At 40.4% G+C, this 16,740-nt stretch overlaps 3 protein-coding genes across 4 annotated transcripts; all 3 read right to left on the bottom strand.

Annotated features, from left to right (window-relative positions):
* Nucleotides 1-475: 475 nt before the first annotated feature.
* LOC126591799 (GDSL esterase/lipase At5g03610-like) lies at nt 476-4,482 on the bottom strand. The gene is made up of 5 exons (XM_050257489.1): nt 4,275-4,482; nt 3,951-4,166; nt 2,487-2,770; nt 1,531-1,837; nt 476-821 (listed from the first exon to the last, which is right to left on the bottom strand). Exons 1-5 carry the CDS (start codon nt 4,339-4,341, stop codon nt 598-600), a joined length of 1,098 nt encoding a protein of 365 aa, XP_050113446.1. The 5' UTR covers nt 4,342-4,482; the 3' UTR covers nt 476-597.
* A 562-nt stretch (nt 4,483-5,044) lies between these two features.
* LOC126591793 (organelle RRM domain-containing protein 1, chloroplastic) lies at nt 5,045-8,362 on the bottom strand. Its single transcript, XM_050257479.1, has 9 exons — nt 7,968-8,362; nt 7,787-7,884; nt 7,343-7,583; nt 7,161-7,258; nt 7,010-7,075; nt 5,836-5,925; nt 5,601-5,669; nt 5,406-5,512; nt 5,045-5,280 (listed from the first exon to the last, which is right to left on the bottom strand). The coding sequence occupies exons 1-9, from the start codon at nt 8,327-8,329 to the stop codon at nt 5,185-5,187; spliced, it is 1,227 nt and encodes a 408-aa protein (XP_050113436.1). The 5' UTR covers nt 8,330-8,362; the 3' UTR covers nt 5,045-5,184.
* A 2,980-nt stretch (nt 8,363-11,342) lies between these two features.
* On the bottom strand, nt 11,343-16,323 carry LOC126591832 (uncharacterized). 2 transcript variants are annotated; one of them, XM_050257549.1, is made up of 2 exons: nt 14,414-16,323; nt 11,343-13,498 (listed from the first exon to the last, which is right to left on the bottom strand). In XM_050257549.1, exon 2 carries the CDS (start codon nt 12,738-12,740, stop codon nt 12,066-12,068), a length of 675 nt encoding a protein of 224 aa, XP_050113506.1. In that variant the 5' UTR covers nt 12,741-13,498; nt 14,414-16,323; the 3' UTR covers nt 11,343-12,065. The 2 variants fall into 2 exon arrangements, 1 of the variants encoding a protein (XP_050113506.1); XR_007612514.1 differs by lacking the exon at nt 11,343-13,498 and adding an exon at nt 13,506-13,716 and having other exon boundaries at nt 14,414-14,553.
* Nucleotides 16,324-16,740: the final 417 nt, after the last annotated feature.

The raw sequence follows: 16,740 nt of genomic DNA on the forward strand, positions 1-16,740 counted from the left end.
AATCATGCTGTGGTTGCTCGTTGATCAAGTTATGAATAAGCATGACCAAGTATTTAAGTAGTTTAACCTAAAAAGTAGCAAGTGTACGTATTGCAAAGCTAAAGTTGTTGCCTTTGGAGCAGTAATACATACGTATATGCTAAAGTTGTTTCAATACTACTCTCTCGAAATAATGAAAAAGGGGTGGAATAACAAAACAAATGAACATAATAGCATTCGTGACATTTTTGAACAATAATCTTGTAGCCTAGTTGAGAAGCACGACACCATCTTCAAGTTTCATAGATGTTGGCGTTGAATTTGAATTTGATTTTCTACGCAACACAATCTCATTGTATGCACACCAATAAAAAAGATTCAACGCCAACGTCTATGAAACTTGAAAACGCTGGAGGAAAATTCTTTTGTAAATAGATTTTAAATCGTGATCGATCTTTGGAACCCCTTAATAGCTTATTGTAGTACCGCACGAAGATTTCAAATGGTGACACATAATGTCATATTATCATGTCAATTCGTACAGAAATTCTTTGTCTAGTTGCTGTCTTAGGGGCAGCTCTGATTGTTGATATAACTACGTACTTGCGCATAACCAAATCACGAATACAACTGATGAAGAGAAGATTTCAAAGAGGAATAAACAGCATGCCAGCCATTCTGCGAGGGGTGCACCGTGTCCCAAAAGAAAGACCGTTCGGGATGACTGCATATGCTGTACTTCTTTGCTCCCGTACTCCCGTCCACACTACCGCATGAGTACTCTCTGCTCACCCCCACACAGCATGGTTTTAGTGGTTCATCAATCTGGAACGTCGTGTTTCCTGATACACCAAGAAAGCATATGCTCAATCAACTACTTGAATTCTCAAAAACAAGCATGTCACAGAACGCATAGATTATGCAGCAACTAAGATAGTAACCAATATTCACTTCAGTTACAAGATATCAACAACAACAACAACAAAGCCTTTTCCCACTAAGTGGGGTCGGCTATTTGTTCTGGATTCATTTTCATAAGGATTCGACGTGATCATGGAGTGCCGGCTGTCGACTACCTGACGCCCTCTCCCTCCTCCTTTATCCGGGCTTGGGACCGGCCATGTAAGATAAACTTACATAGGCGGAGTTTCAGTTACAAGATATCAAAAAAAGGTCGTACCCAGTGCACAAGGCTCCCGCTGTACGCAGGGTCTGGGAGAGGTGAATGTCGGCTAGCCTTACCCCATTTATGGAGAGGCTGCTCCCAATTCAGTTACAAGATATCAAATAATATAAATCATACGATAACATTTAGATGAGATGTTGCCTAGTGCGCGTAGTCCAGTACCACGCAACAATTACTTGATCTAAAATAGAGGAGGAACTAAAGAGATCGATGGTCAACTACTTGGTGGTTCATATATCATGCATTGTTAAAAATGTCATACGTACTGCATTCCTTTCTATACAAAATTTTCCTCTTGTTTTTCGCATGATGACTTTTGTGGAGTGGAGTGTCAATAACAGCTCCCATTAAACGCAGTGACTTACCTTGACGGTCTTTTTGGGGATTAATTGCAGACGAAAATGCGTCATAGAGATCCAAGATAACAAATGCAGAATTGTTTGACTCCTTATTCAACTGTTCCACGTTTTGGCGCAAAACTTGGTTGTGGAACACTGAAGCCAAGTTGAGCGATTCACTGCAGTTCTGATAGGAAAGAAGGGAAGTTAAGCGCGGAATACATCCCATGGGCTCTACTGCAGTAACCGCTATTTTTGGCACTCCCAAATCACGTATACGCCTCAAATCTACAGCAATCTGCTTAACAACCGATTTGGTGAACTCTGCCAAATCCTGTCATTTGGAGGAATATCAGTGCTGGAGTTAGCAGCAAGCCTCACAATCCAATATATAATTGTAGCCATGCCAAGAACCCTAAAATAGTTGTATACTTGATTAAAAAAATGTTCAATTTTTTTTAAAGCCATTAATAATCTTTGTATCACTTATTTGAAGGAAAATCTCATTAATTAATCATAAGCATGCAAGGCATTTCTCAATGGTTTAGGTGAGTGTGATGTTTATATATATAAATCAACCATTGTGAGTTTGATTTGTATTATTTTATTGTTATAGTGGTGTGAGTTTGATATGAGTGTGTTTTATATATTTAATGTGGGGCATGTCTACTTCTGTATTTTATGATTGATTACCTATTTTTTATCCTCTCTTATCATTTATTATATATGTGTGTTCACACTCATAAGTTCAATATATTGAAATTAAAAATAAGAATCACCCTAATAGCACTTGGATTTTCCAACCAACTGTAGAAAATTGATTTCTATATTATTGATATCACACTCAATTTTCCGACTAAGGAACTAAATAGTATTCATCACAAAAACACGTCTTTAAAACATTGTAGCATGTATTACCAAAACGCATCAAAATTTAAAACTACACACACACATTAAATAGAGTTAGGTTAACCACCACTTACCTCACTGCCATTGCCTGTTTTAACCATATGAGTTGCGTAGTCGTTCCCCGCAACTGACACGAGAGCTATGGACGATTTAATTAGGTCGCCTTTGGCATACAGTTTTTCTTGTTCAACTAGCTGTTGGAAAAAGTCGATTTGGGTGGTCAAGTTTGGTTCACTCACCAACGTATCGAAAACTCCCGTACCTCCATATGCGAAGTTCATTCCCTTCTCCACTTCAGATATGTTCGCTTCTTTTCTCAATGCGTAAGGAACTGGAGGTCTTAGACCCAAGTATTCAGCTGCATATATACATAAATGGCAACATATCATTAATTAGAAACTTAATTATTGATCTTTTAGTTTCATTTTACTCTTTGAAATTGGATTTGTCTCACTTTGTTCTTGAAAGTACCAAAATCGAGCATTTCGCCCATTTCCGTCAATTATGTCTCATGAAAGTTAAACGAAAAGACAGATGAGACATTTCATACCATGCTGCCAAAGATGAGCCATTGTTGTTGGCGAGGTATGAAATTTTTAGACTCTATAAACCTCTAAAATTGCCAAATCTCACCTAACGTGGGCGTAAATAAGGTGAAATAGCTCGATTTTGACAGAGAATAAACTGAGACAAATTCAATTTCAAAATAAAAGTGAGACTAAATGACAGTATCATAGAGCAATTCAATTAATAAGCCTTAATTAGAAGCAAAACTGAAATTTATACTACCATATGCTAGGATGCTCATTCATACATTATTCTATTTTTGATACAACGATACATCTACACTTTAAAAGTAGAGGGAAAAAAAAAGAAAACTAAGGAAAATGATTTCAAAACTTTGAATTTTACCAAAAGTCATATAATAACTTTAGGTAAGGACTAAAGAAAGAAAAGGAAAAGAAAAAACTCAACCAAAAGCTGGTGCAAGGTGCACGCCAACCTATGTTGAGTTTTAAAAATAGTTAGTGTTTAGTTCAAGAAATAGTGATACTACCAGTATTCAGTTTAAGAAATAGTGATACTATCTGTGTTTAGTTTAAGAAATAGTGATAATAATCATGTTTAGTTTTCATAAATAGTCAATTCTTAGTTTAAGAAATAGTGTAATACCCGTGTCCAGTTTCAGAAATAGTCAGTTTAAAAAATACGAGAGAGAGGAGGGAGAGTGTGTCTATGTGATAGACACGAGTCAATTTTTTATTATTATTTTTAATTTATTTTTTATTATATTAAACTTTTGACATTTCACTTTAAAAATGTCATTCTACATTCTTTAGAAGTGTATTTTTTTCTCAAACGTAGAAAATTTAAAGTGCAAAATAAAAATTTTAGAATGTGAATAATAATTCCCTCCACAAAATTCAAACTTAAAAACCTCATATACAAGTAAAGATAATATTAGTAGACCGTAATCATTCTATTTAAATCTAAAGAAAAAGAGTCTTGAGTTGAGAGAGTAGGATAGGAAACCAAACCTAAATAATCGGTGAGCACACGACCATCGGAAAACCGGCCGGCTGGTTTTCCAGGAAAAGTGATCCCATAAGGTTCCTTCCATGAAGGAGACACAGATTTTCTGATATTCCCAGTATCAACATACGAGTCCCCGAGCACGAAAAATTTCATAGAACCATCATTTCTGCGGCGTTGATGGTGGTGGCGGTGGTGGTGTGCCGCAAGAACTTCTGCTACTACATGTACAAAGCATTTTAAAAAAAAAACAGAGTAAATATCCAGATTAATGAAAATATAATTTTGTAATGTTGAAAATTCAATAATAATTAAGTTTTTTGACTAACCAGCAAAAGCGGCAACACATAAAAGAAGGAGACAAAATGAGGAGGCGACGGTGGTTTTCTTTTCCATTTCAAACCAGATTTTGGTGGAAAGACGCTGCGATGATTTATATATACATCTACATGTACCTTACTCAAGAGTCAAGAGCGTTAGGTTTCGCAGGTCAGAAAACGAAAATAATAAAAAAAAAATGAAAATTCGTATGATACAGTTGCAGATGCTCCATTCAAAATTAATTGACCTTCTAATTAACCTTATTAGTGCAATTTCCATTTAAGAAATTTTCCAGATGGCAAACTTTTTTTACTTGTATGTAATTAATCCTGCAGTTCCATAACATTTTCGACTTTATGTAACCATTGCAAGCGGTGGATTGCTTTTTTAGTGATTAAAGCCTACTACTTTTTTTTTTCCGGCCTTCTGGGTTCAATCACCCACTCATTCTCGTAGTGTAAATTAGAGTAGTAATACCAGTTATATTCGTAAGTACTTTTAAAATAACTGAAAACACTTTTAGACCACCAAGAATGCTTTTGATCATGTTTGCCAAGATGAGTTAAAAATGCTCCGAAGGTTGAAAATAACACTTCAAGTGCTTTTTTAAAGAAGCAACTGTTGTGTGCTTATTTTGTAATCCTAAACGCTTTTCATACTGAAGTTATTATGGACTTAAAGAGTAAATTTTTGTGAAGACGAGTTGGATTATTTGAGTGATAATCCAAACAAAACCACCCTTAAACCACTTTTACTCAACAATCCATTAAGAACTCAATTTAATCCCTATAATAATTCAATCTATTTCTTTTGAAAAGTAAAATGGTTACTATCAAGTATCAAAGGTTAAAGGAATTCACTGTAGTACAGAGTAATTCATTTCTCGGTGGCAAATCTCTCTATAACTTCCTCTCTCTTTCATCTGGTTGCTGCTGGTCTGGTCTGGCCCCTGCTACTGTATCTTGGAGGGCTGGTCTTGGCAACGTCAACGACTATCATCCAGCCATTTATGATCTGCAAGCAACATTAACACAAAATAGGCTAAGCTTTTATCTTTCTCGAGGGTTACAAGACTAGGCCTGTGTGTTTGATTTATTGAGATCGGATTTATACAAAACGAAAACCTTGTTGAAACTTGCCTTGCCATTCATCTCTTTGAGAGCTACACTAGCAGCTTCCTCAGTGGTGTATTCTATGAATGCATAACCTTTGGACCTTTTAGAAATTTTGTCCATTATTATTTTAACTGTTGAGAAAAGCAGTTCATCAGCACGAGCATACCAATTCCAGGAAATCAGAAACCCCGTTTTAAGCTATAAATAAAAGGGTAGTACCTTCAACAAGCTCTCCATAGCCTTCAAATGCAGCACGGAGGGTTTTCTCGGATGTATAAAACGATAGGCCTGTTCAGAAAGCAATATCCTTTTAAGGGAATATGTAATGAGGAAAAAAACAGCTATAAAAAGTTATGAAGATCAAGATCTTATGAATAATTACAATGAATAGGGTGCAAAGGAATCCTGTTCAAATAAATGAAAGTTTAAGACCAGAATTGAATTTGCAACATACCAGTCACAAACAGTTTCTTTGTTTTTGTGGGGGCTGTTTCACTTGTCGCTCCAGAAGTTGAGAGATTGGTAGAATTCTGTAAATAACTACCTGAGAAACGCATCGCTAACTCATATAAATGTTTACAGTGGAAGATAGTGTTCAATGATAGCATTGATGCCATCAAATAGAAACAGACCTAACCTAACAAATATTAAATCAAACTATAAAAAATTGGTTTCTTGAAACGAAAAGCAAAGTAAATAGTCACCACAGTCTATAAATTTGTCCTTATTAGTATTAATGTCAGTTTGTTTATAACCATTCATATTTTCTTCAGGAATCGAAAACTTTGTATTCGAAACATCGAGAAACATCGTATTCCACAGATGAAACAGAAGTACTTAATGTGACAAAGAGTCATATTCAAAACATCAAGAAACACGGATTTTCTACCACTTGGTAAACGTGGTATAACTGATCCCATCATTTAGTGGAAGAAAAATCAGGAATGAACTTCATAACTTAGAAGATAACCACTGTCCAATGAAGGGTCAAGCTCCATCAAATAATCCACCAAGCTTCTCCAAATACTTAACATTGGTAAAAAATGAACAACCAAAATAATTTGAAGAACACCAGGAAGACATGACCTATTAAAAATGAAGCTCTTTTTTCACAGGTTGGTCAGATAACCTAAAATTTGTCGGTAGTAATATTTTCCTTCTGCTTTCTCCATGTGGTTCATCTCATTTACACCATTTTCTACCCATACCAAAATTCAAACCTTTTATTTCCAGGACAAAAATAGTCGTGATTTTTATATTTTATACTCCCAAGTCATACATCTTAAGAACTTCTGGGAAAATTTGCTATATCAAGTCACCAAAGTCCCCAAGTCCCATTAATCTACATAACCTTTTAATTCCAGTCTCTTGGATAACATTACACTGACAGATTTAAATTGTCTAAAAGTATTAAGCAGTCACAAAACAAGTGTGCTATCATATTTTCTGCATGGACATAAGTCACAAGAAGAAGCAGATCTTAGGTTCAAAGGGCATTCAAAATCTCAAATCAAAAAGCAAAGTTCTTACTTAACAATGAGTTAGAAGATCTTATATCTAATTCTAAGATGACAACCACAAAAGATATTGTTCGTGAAAGATCACATCCAAGTTAGAAAAGTAAAAACCTCCATAATCTTTATTCTCCGACTCCCAATTCTTGTCAGGCTCAACAGATAAAACCCCAGGAACACCTGCAGCATATAGGATCATGAGCCATCAAGAGGACAGGTGTATTAACACAAATGTGGCACAGAGAAATTAAGAGCATACACTAACCAGCAACTTCCTGTGCACACTCTTCATCAAGTTCACAACAGAACCCAAAGTTAGATTGCCAGGAAACATGATAAATACACATTTGCGCATCCTTCTCACTACCGAAAAAATGAAGCACAAATTAGAAAAACAAAGTAGTATAAGAAAGGCAACAGCGTTGATGCTCATAATCCAATACTTACTTCCCCAAGACCTTTGTTAGTATTTGAGCATAATAATCCACCATTTGTGCCTTTGTAACAACCCCAATGCTGGGTTTATCCATTCTAACAAGCCACCTTTTTGTATTCAAAAGAGGAAACAACAAAGCACTTCCACTTCGAGAGGACGACATATTACTTGACTTAACATTTGGGGGACTATAATCCTTCTTTTGAGAAACATAATCCGGGTCAGGCTTAACCAACAAAACCCCCGGTAAACCTACAACAATTTCATAAAATGAATTTAGTCATTCAACACTGAGAACAACGAACCTCAAAAAAACTCATTATCTGATTAAACATATTATATCTGCTGAAGTACTCACTCATTTCATCAAAACCACAACATATATAAAACACTAACATCTACTCTGTAGAAAAACCAATTCAATAACAAATAGAGTAAAAAAGAATCGAACTTACGTGCGAGCTTGCAGGAAGTTTCTTCGTCAATATCACAACAAAACCCGAAATGGGTATCCCAAGAAGCATCATATATACACATTTGAGCATCCTTCTCACTGAAAAAACCAACATCAAACCACAACTCAGGCGAAACTCCAAGCAGTAGAAAAATAAAGGAAATAAGTTACGGCATACCCACTTGCCCAAAACGGTTCGAAGGGTTTCGACATAGTATTCAATAACTAGCTGTCTGGAAATCGCCGCCCCTTGCGGAGGAGCCTCCATGAGCACCACCCAATGGCGGTTGTCGCTGGAAGCGGAAGACGAAGGAAGAGAAGTGGAAGGCGATGCTGTCGCTGAAGTTGAAGCAGCGCATGATGTTTTAACGGAGAAACAAGTGCAAGAAGTGAAGGAAAATGAAGGGAAATTAAAAGGGTTGTTGTGGGTTGGTGAGAAGGGGAATCGGAGGTTGGGAGTCGGGGTCTGAGACTGGGTTTTGGGAGGTTTGAATGACAATCTTGTGGATGTGATTACTCCTGCGGGGGGACAGAGAGACTCCATAGCTGCCTAGCTGCCTAGCTGCCTGCTATGGAAAGTGTGATAGATATTATAGCAAGGGAACTTAATTACTGTATTTTTTTTTATAATTATAAAAAGCTTAACGTCTACAATAAGATTTTTGGAATGTTAATAATAATATTCTCTATAGTAAAATTACTACCATAAAAATTGGTTACTAGTTATTTTTCTCTAAGGGGAGCAGCACATCTCATAACTCCGCCTATGTCTTACATGGCCGGTCCCAAGCCCGGATAAAGGAGGAGGGGGAGGGCGTCAGGTAGTCGACAGCCGGCACTCCATGATCACGTCGAATCCTTATGAAAATGAATCCAGAACAAAATCGCGCTAAAGCTAGGGCGTCACCCGTAAGTGGCGCGCTGTGTGGCCTGAGCACAGTGATAAGTGAGCAAGGGTCGCTGTATCTCCATCGGCACCCGGATGCAGTGTTAAATGAGCAAGGGGGCCATAGAAACTTCTTTTCGAACGACTCCACTCAAAGTTGTTTGGGAGCATATGCTCCTATCAACTTTACCCGGGACACACAAAAGAAGTACTTTGATCCTATTAGACGGGGGAGGGTGAAGAAGCTAGGACAGAAGGGTAGAGTTCAAGAGAGCAAAATGCGTTTAGGAACGTGGAATATAGGAACCTTAACGGGAAAATCTATGGAAGTAGTGGAAGTTATGGTGAAGAGAAGGATAAATATTATGTGCCTACAAGAAACTAAGTGGGTTGGTAGTAAGGCAAAGGATCTAGAAAACTCAGGGTTTAAACTTTGGTATTCGGGCACAAATAGAATGAGAAACGGTGTTGGCATCATCGTGGACAAGACCTTGGTACAAGATGTTGTAGATGTCAAGAGGGTAGGAGATAGAATCATGGCAATCAAGATTGTAATAGGACAAGAACTTATCAATGTGATTAGTGCGTACGCACCTCAAGTAGGGTTGGATACGAGTTCGAAGGAGAAATTTTGGGAAGATCTTGGAGACTTGGTGCAAGGAATTGCTCAGACGGAGAAGTTATTTATAGGAGGAGATTTAAATGGACACGTGGGCAGGGAGACATGCAACTATGGAGGTTTTCATGGTGGCCATGGTTTTGGGGAGAGAAACGAGGATGGGGAAGCTATCTTGGATTTTGCAATGGCATATGATCTCTTCTTAGCCAACACCTTCTTTAAGAAGAGAGAAGAACATGTGATCACCTACAAGAGTGGGTCGTCAAAAACACAAATAGATTTTCTTCTAATGAGGAAAGGGGATCGTATAACTTGTAAGGATTGCAAAGTTATACCAGGAGAGAGCGTGGCTAATCAACATCGCTTGTTGGTGATGGATGTACATATCAAAAGAGTAAGACAAAAGAACAAGACTTGGAAGTGCCCAAGGACTAGATGGTGGAATCTAAAAGAAGAAAAACAAGCCATTTTCAAAGAGAAGGTAATCACCCAATGTGTGTGGGATAGAGAGGGGGAAGCTAGCCAAATGTGGGATTCCATGGCTAGTTGTATCCGAAAAGTAGCAAAAGAGGTATTAGGAGAGTCCAAGGGCTTTGCCCCACACCAAAAGGAATCTTGGTGGTGGAATGAGGAGGTACAAACAAAGGTGAAGACTAAGAAGGAATGTTGTAAAGCCTTATACAAGGAGAGGACTGATGAAAATGGTGAAAGGTATAGAAAAGCGAAGCAAGAGGCGAAGAAAGCTGTCAGAGAAGCTAAGTTAGCGGCTTACGACGATATGTATAAACGACTAGATACCAAAGAAGGAGAGTTGGATATCTATAAACTATCTAGAGCAAGGGAAAAGAAGACAAGGGACCTAAACCAAGTGAGGTGCATCAAGGATGAGGATGGAAAGGTTCTTGCTACAGAGAACGCGGTTAAAGACAGATGGAGAGGTTATTTTCATAATCTTTTCAATGAAGGACATGAAATGAGTGCTTCTTTAGGGGAGTTGAGTAACTCAGAAGAGTGTAGAAACTACTCTTTTTATCGTCGAATCCGGAAGGAAGAAGTGGTTGTAGCTTTGAAGAAGATGAAGCATAAAAAAGCAATAGGCCCAGACGATATACCAATCGAAGTGTGGAAACTTTTGGGAGAGACAGGTATAACATGGCTCACTGACCTTTTCAATAGGATTTTGAAAACGAAGAAGATGCCAAATGAGTGGCGAATGAGCACTTTGGTGCCTATCTACAAGAATAAGGGCGACGTACAAAATTGCATGAACTATAGGGGTATTAAGCTAATGAGTCATACAATGAAGCTCTGGGAGAGAGTCATTGAGCATAGATTGAGGCAAGAGACACGGGTTTCGGACAACCAATTCGGGTTCATGCCAGGGCGCTCAACCATGGAGGCAATCTATCTCTTACGAAGATTGATGGAAAGATATAGAGATGGGAAAAAGGATTTACACATGGTCTTTATAGATTTGGAAAAAGCGTATGATAGGGTCCCAAGAGACATTCTTTGGAGGATTTTAGAGAAGAAAGGAGTACGAGTAGCATATATCCAAGCTATAAAGGATATGTATGAAGGAGCAAAGACTGCCGTAAGAACTCATGAAGGACAAACCGAAAGCTTTCCCATAACTGTAGGATTACATCAAGGCTCATCCTTAAGTCCTTACCTTTTTGCGTTGGTAATGGATGAGTTAACACGACATATTCAAGATGATATTCCTTGGTGTATGCTTTTCGCAGACGATATAGTGTTGATAGATGAAACTCAGGAAGGGGTAAATGCAAAGCTTAACCTTTGGAGAGAAGTGTTGGAATCTAAAGGTCTTCGCCTAAGCCGATCAAAGACAGAATATATGGAGTGCAAGTTCAGTGCAAATGGAGGCCAAAACGAGTTAGGGGTGAGGATCGGAGATCAAGAAATACCAAAGAGCGACCGTTTTCGTTACCTAGGATCTATCTTGCAAAAGAACGGAGAATTAGATGGAGATCTCAACCATAGAATACAAGCTGGATGGATGAAGTGGAAGAGTGCATCCGGCGTGTTGTGTGACCGCCGTATGCCACTGAAGCTCAAGGGAAAATTTTATAGGACGGCAATAAGGCCGGCGATGCTGTATGGCACAGAATGTTGGGCGGTGAAACATCAACACGTACACAAAATGGGTGTAGCGGAGATGCGGATGCTTCGTTGGATGTGTGGGCACACGAGAAAGGATAAGATTAGGAATGAGGATATCCGGGGTAAAGTAGGAGTAGCCGAAATTGAAGGAAAGATGAGAGAAAATCGGTTACGGTGGTTTGGACATGTGCAGAGAAGGCCTACTGACGTTCCGATTAGAAGATGCGACTATGGGACAGAGGTTCAGGGCCGAAGGGGTAGAGGAAGACCTAGGAAAACTTTGGAAGAGACTCTAAGAAAAGACTTAGAGTACTTGGATCTAACGAAGGACATGACACAAGATCGAGCACAATGGCGTTCTAAGATTCATATAGCCGATCCCACTCAGTGACTTGGATTTTCCAAGTCTCCAACCGAGAAGTTTTCCTCACTCGGGAAATTAAGGGAACACTACCCCAACCTACATGCTCCACTCAGAAAGCTTCAACATACAAGCTTTAACAAAAGAAAATTCAAAGAACTTAGCGAAGAAGGCTTTGGTGTATTTAACACAATACGTTGAAATGAAGGAAAGCTTATTTATTGATATCCCCGATAAGCTACAAATATGTACATATACATGAGTCAAAATAAGCACACAAGAGGGAGCTTTCACAAAGGTTGCTTAGGAGAAGTCTCAGCAGTCGGTAGAGCCCCAGAAAGAGAAGGTACCGGAGGGGGATCATTTGGAGCCTCAGTACTGGACAGAACCCTAGAAGGAGGAGGCATCAGAGGTTGATCATTTGGAGCTTCATTACGCGGTACAGCCCCAGAAGACGAATGCAATAAATGCCTTTGGAACAAACCCACAAATCTCTGATGATCAAGTAAAACCTGACCATCAGTTTCCTTCATCTGGTCAAGCTTCCTCTTCATGTTTGTAGCATAGTCATGTGCGAGCCGGTGCAACTGTTTATTCTCATGCTTGAGCCCTCTAATCTCTTGTTTGAGACTCATCACTTCAGCCGCCAATGATTCAACTTGGCGGGTTCGAGCAAATAGGCGTTGGGCCATATTAGACACAGAACCTGCACACCGAACACTGAGAGCCAGCGAATCCTTAACAGCTAACTCATCAGACCGTTTGGAAAGTAGTCTGTTATCTTTGGGAGTGAGAAGGTTCCTGGCCACCACCGCAGCGGTCATATCATTCTTCATCACGGAATCCCCAACGGTAAGAGGACCAGTAGGGGAGACGAAGGATGGGCGCCATATGTTGTCTGGAGAAGGCGGGGCTGCCTCTTCAACAAGGTTCAAGTCAAAACGACGGTCGGAGGGGCCAGACATTTTCAAAGGTGTTGAAGAGAGAAGAGGTCGGACAAATCAAGATCTTAGAAGTGCAAGAATGAAGCTTCTACTGGTGGAGATTCAAGTGTGCTTTGGAACTTAATGCCAGCCCCTATAAAAATCTGCACTCGACGAAGCTTCAGAAATCGAAGAGGCGTCTGCTCAGAAATCGAAGAGGCGTTTGCTTTCTCAAAAGCTGGGCTGCTTAGAAATCACGAGGGTTGATCTCAGAAATCGAAGAGGCGTTTGCTTTCTCAAAAGTTGGGCTGCTCAAAGACCACGAAGGCCGATCTCAAAAATCGAAGAGGCGCTCGCTTTCTCAAAAGCTGGGCTCCCCAGAGACCACGAGGGCCGATCTCAGAAATCGAAGAGGCACCTACTTTTCCAGCCTTTTCCAGCCTTGTCAGCACCTGTCACACGCACACTCAGTTTTGCGGAAATTATGGGCATTCTGTCAAAGACTTCTGGGGAAGTAGAAAACACATGAATCTTACTGTTCAATCACCCACTTCCCACACGCAACAATAGCTCATGGGTACCACAGATAACTTTGCCAAAGTTCTCTGCCAAAGTTGAGCACGTGAAACTTGCAGCTCCCACTACATCGCTCTGACCAAGAAGGGTAAAAGAATAGCAAAGAAACAGCACTAACAAAGTTTAGACCCATAAATTTTGAAGGTCTAGCTACCATATTATTACCCACAAGGGTAAAGGAACAGTACCACTGCTGGATAATTGGAAAGTCCCTGTGTGTCAACCTTTGTGCTTCGTGGCAAGGTAGACTAGCAAACATGCCCAACCTTTACTCACATTCGAGAAAACACTCCCAATAAGATTGCTTGCTCCAAAATCGAAGGGGCACCGTCCTCCGAATCTCGAGAGCCAGACTCCCAACATGACTACTTTCTTAAAAATCGAAGAGAGGGTAAAGGAACAGTACCATTGCTGGATAATTGGAAAGTCCCTGTGTGTCAACCTCTGTGCTTCGTGGCAAGGTAGACTAGCAAACATGCCCAACCTTTACTCACATTCGAGAAAACACTCCCAACAAGATTGCTTGCTCCAAAATCGAAGAGGCACCGCCCTCCGAATCTCGAGAGCCAGACTCCCAACATGATTACTTTCTCAAAAATCGAAGAGACACTGCTCCCCGAATCTCGAGAGCCAGACCCCCAGCATGATTGCTTTCTCAAAAATCGATGAGGCATCGTTCTCCGAATCAATCGAAGAGGCGCTCGCTTTCTCAAAAGCTGGGCTGCTCAGAGACCACGAGGGCCGATCTCAGAAATCGAAGAGGCACCTACTTTTCTAGCCTTGTCAGCACCTGTCACACGTACACTCAGCTTTGCAGAAATTATGGGCATTCTGTCGAAGACTTCTAGTGAAATAGAAAGCACATGAATCTTACTGTTCAATCACCCACTTCCCACACGCAACAATAGCTCATGGGTACCACAAATAACTTTGCCAAAGTTCTCTGCCAAAGTTGAGCACGTGAAGCTTGCAGCTCCCACTACATCGCTCTGACCAAGAAAGGTAAAAGAATAGCAAAGAAACAGCACTAACAAAAGTTTAGACACATAAATTTTGAAGGTCTAGCTACCATATTATTACCCACAACTGTAAAGGAACAGTACCACTGCTGGATAATTGGAAAGTCCCTGTGTGTCAACCTTTGTGCTTCGTGGCAAGGTAGACTAGCAAACATGCCCAACCTTTACTCACATTCGAGAAAACACTCCCAATAAGATTGCTTGCTCCAAAATCGAAGAGGCACCGTCCTCCGAATCTCGAGAGCCAGACTCCCAACATGACTACTTTCTCAAAATCGAAGAGAGGGTAAAGGAACAGTACCATTGCTGGATAATTGGAAAGTCCCTGTGTGTCAACCTTTGTGCTTCGTGGCAAGGTAGACTAGCAAACATGCCCAACCTTTACTCACATTCGAGAAAACACTCCCAACAAGATTGCTTGCTCCAAAATCGAAGAGGCACCGCCCTCCGAATCTCGAGAGCCAGACTCCCAACATGATTACTTCCTCAAAAATCGAAGAGACACTGCTCTCCGAAGCTCGAGAGTCATACCCCCAGCATGATTGCTTTCTCAAAAATCGAAGAGGCATCGTTCTCCGAATCTCAAGAGCCAGATACCACAGACCACTTTTTCAAAGTGCTCTGACAGAGTTAAAACATGTGAAACTGGCAGCTCCCACTACCGTGCTATGACCAAGCAGGGTAAAGGAATAGCATTACTACTTGTAGTTAGGGAGACTCCTATATATGTCGACCTCCATCCCCAACGGACAGGCAGACCTGCAAAAATGCTCAACCCTTCATCATATCTGAGAGGGCACTCCCAACGAAACCTTTCGAAATATTCAGCTTTCTTTCCCCCCGATAATACCTCTGCAAACAAGCTATACTAGAGCAAGAATATCTCATATCATCAGGGTTAAAAGCAAGAGTATCCCATATCATGCTTTTTTCCATGTCTTTTCTTTTGGCCTTGTTTTTACCTGCAAGACAAGGAGAAAGAGAGCAATCAGTCAGCACTTGGAATCAAGCTTCCAGCCAGGAACTGACTGCCTGGAACCCCTTACCTGATTACTTACCTGGCATTGCTCTCGAGTACTCATCTTCAACATCTTATGTTTCCAGGGAAGATTCCGCATCTGCTTGAGGAACAGATAGGGCAAGTGCGAAGGATACAAGGAAGCATGTGGAGACAAGCGTAACAGCACACGTGCCGATACATTCATTACTCTGTCAAAAGCAAAAGTATCCCATATCAGCAGGGTGGAACGTACTCTAGATTTGATGGACTTGTTTTGACCCTCAAATTCTTCAGTCGGCCTTATACTCTGGAGGAAACCAGAAAACCCTCCAGCTCAGTTCAAGAATAAGCCTGTGGAAAGTTACTTCTTCAAAAGCAAAAGTATCTCATATCATCTCTTCTCATTTTTCTTCTCTTTATCCTTCATGCTGCTGCAAGATGGGGAGAAGGTGAACAATCAGTCGGAGCTCTGATTGCTTACCTTGTCTGTCACCTCTTTCAGCAGACCCCCTAGCTCGGCGACTTGGGGGACTCCTACTACATGGTTTGTATCGCGCTTGACCAAGCCTGAAACTACAAGTAAGCTTCAAGTGAAATTGATACATTACCTTGTGCATCTCCACCAGTTAAAGATACCACCCCTGGATGGAGGAAGAGTACTTCCAGAGAAGATGCCACATCTACCTATGAGACAGATAAGGCAAGTCAAGACGACACCACTCCGATACTTAGAAGTTTCGTGATTACGAGATCATTCTCCCACAATATTTCCTAATGTCATTTGTACTAAATCATTCACTTGTACTCACTAAATGAGAGCTTGAACCTATGTACTTGTGTAAACCCTTCACAATTAATGAGAACTCTTCTATTCCGTGGACGTAGCCAATCTAGGTGAACCACGTACATCTTGTGTTTGCTTTCCTATCTCTATCCATTTATATACTTATCCACACTAATGACCGAAGCAATCTAGCGAAGATCACAAAAAGCGATCGTTTTCGCTACCTAGGATCTATCTCGCAAGAGAACGGAGAATTAGATGGAGATTTCAACCATAGAATACGAGCTGAATGGAAAGAGTGCATCCGGCGTGTTGTGTGACCGTCGTAGGCCACTGAAGCTCAAGGGAAAATTTTATAGGACGGCAATAAGGCTAGCGATGTTGTATGGCACAGAATGTTGGGTGGTGAAGCATCAACACGTACACAAACTGGGTGTAGCGGAGATGAGGATGCTTCGTGGGATGTGTGGGCACACGAGAAAGGATAAGATTGGAAATGAGGATATCCGAGGTAAAGTAGGAGTAGCCGAAATTGTAGGAAAGATGAGAGAAAATCGGCTCCGGTGATTTTGAACATGTGCAAAGAAGGCCGACTGACGCTCCGGTTCGAAGATGTGACTACGGGACAGAGGTTCAGGGCCGAAGGGGTAGAGGAAGACCTAG

The sequence above is a fragment of the Malus sylvestris genome, chromosome 2 (genome assembly GCF_916048215.2).
Source record: "Malus sylvestris chromosome 2, drMalSylv7.2, whole genome shotgun sequence".
Taxonomy (NCBI): domain Eukaryota; kingdom Viridiplantae; phylum Streptophyta; class Magnoliopsida; order Rosales; family Rosaceae; genus Malus; species Malus sylvestris.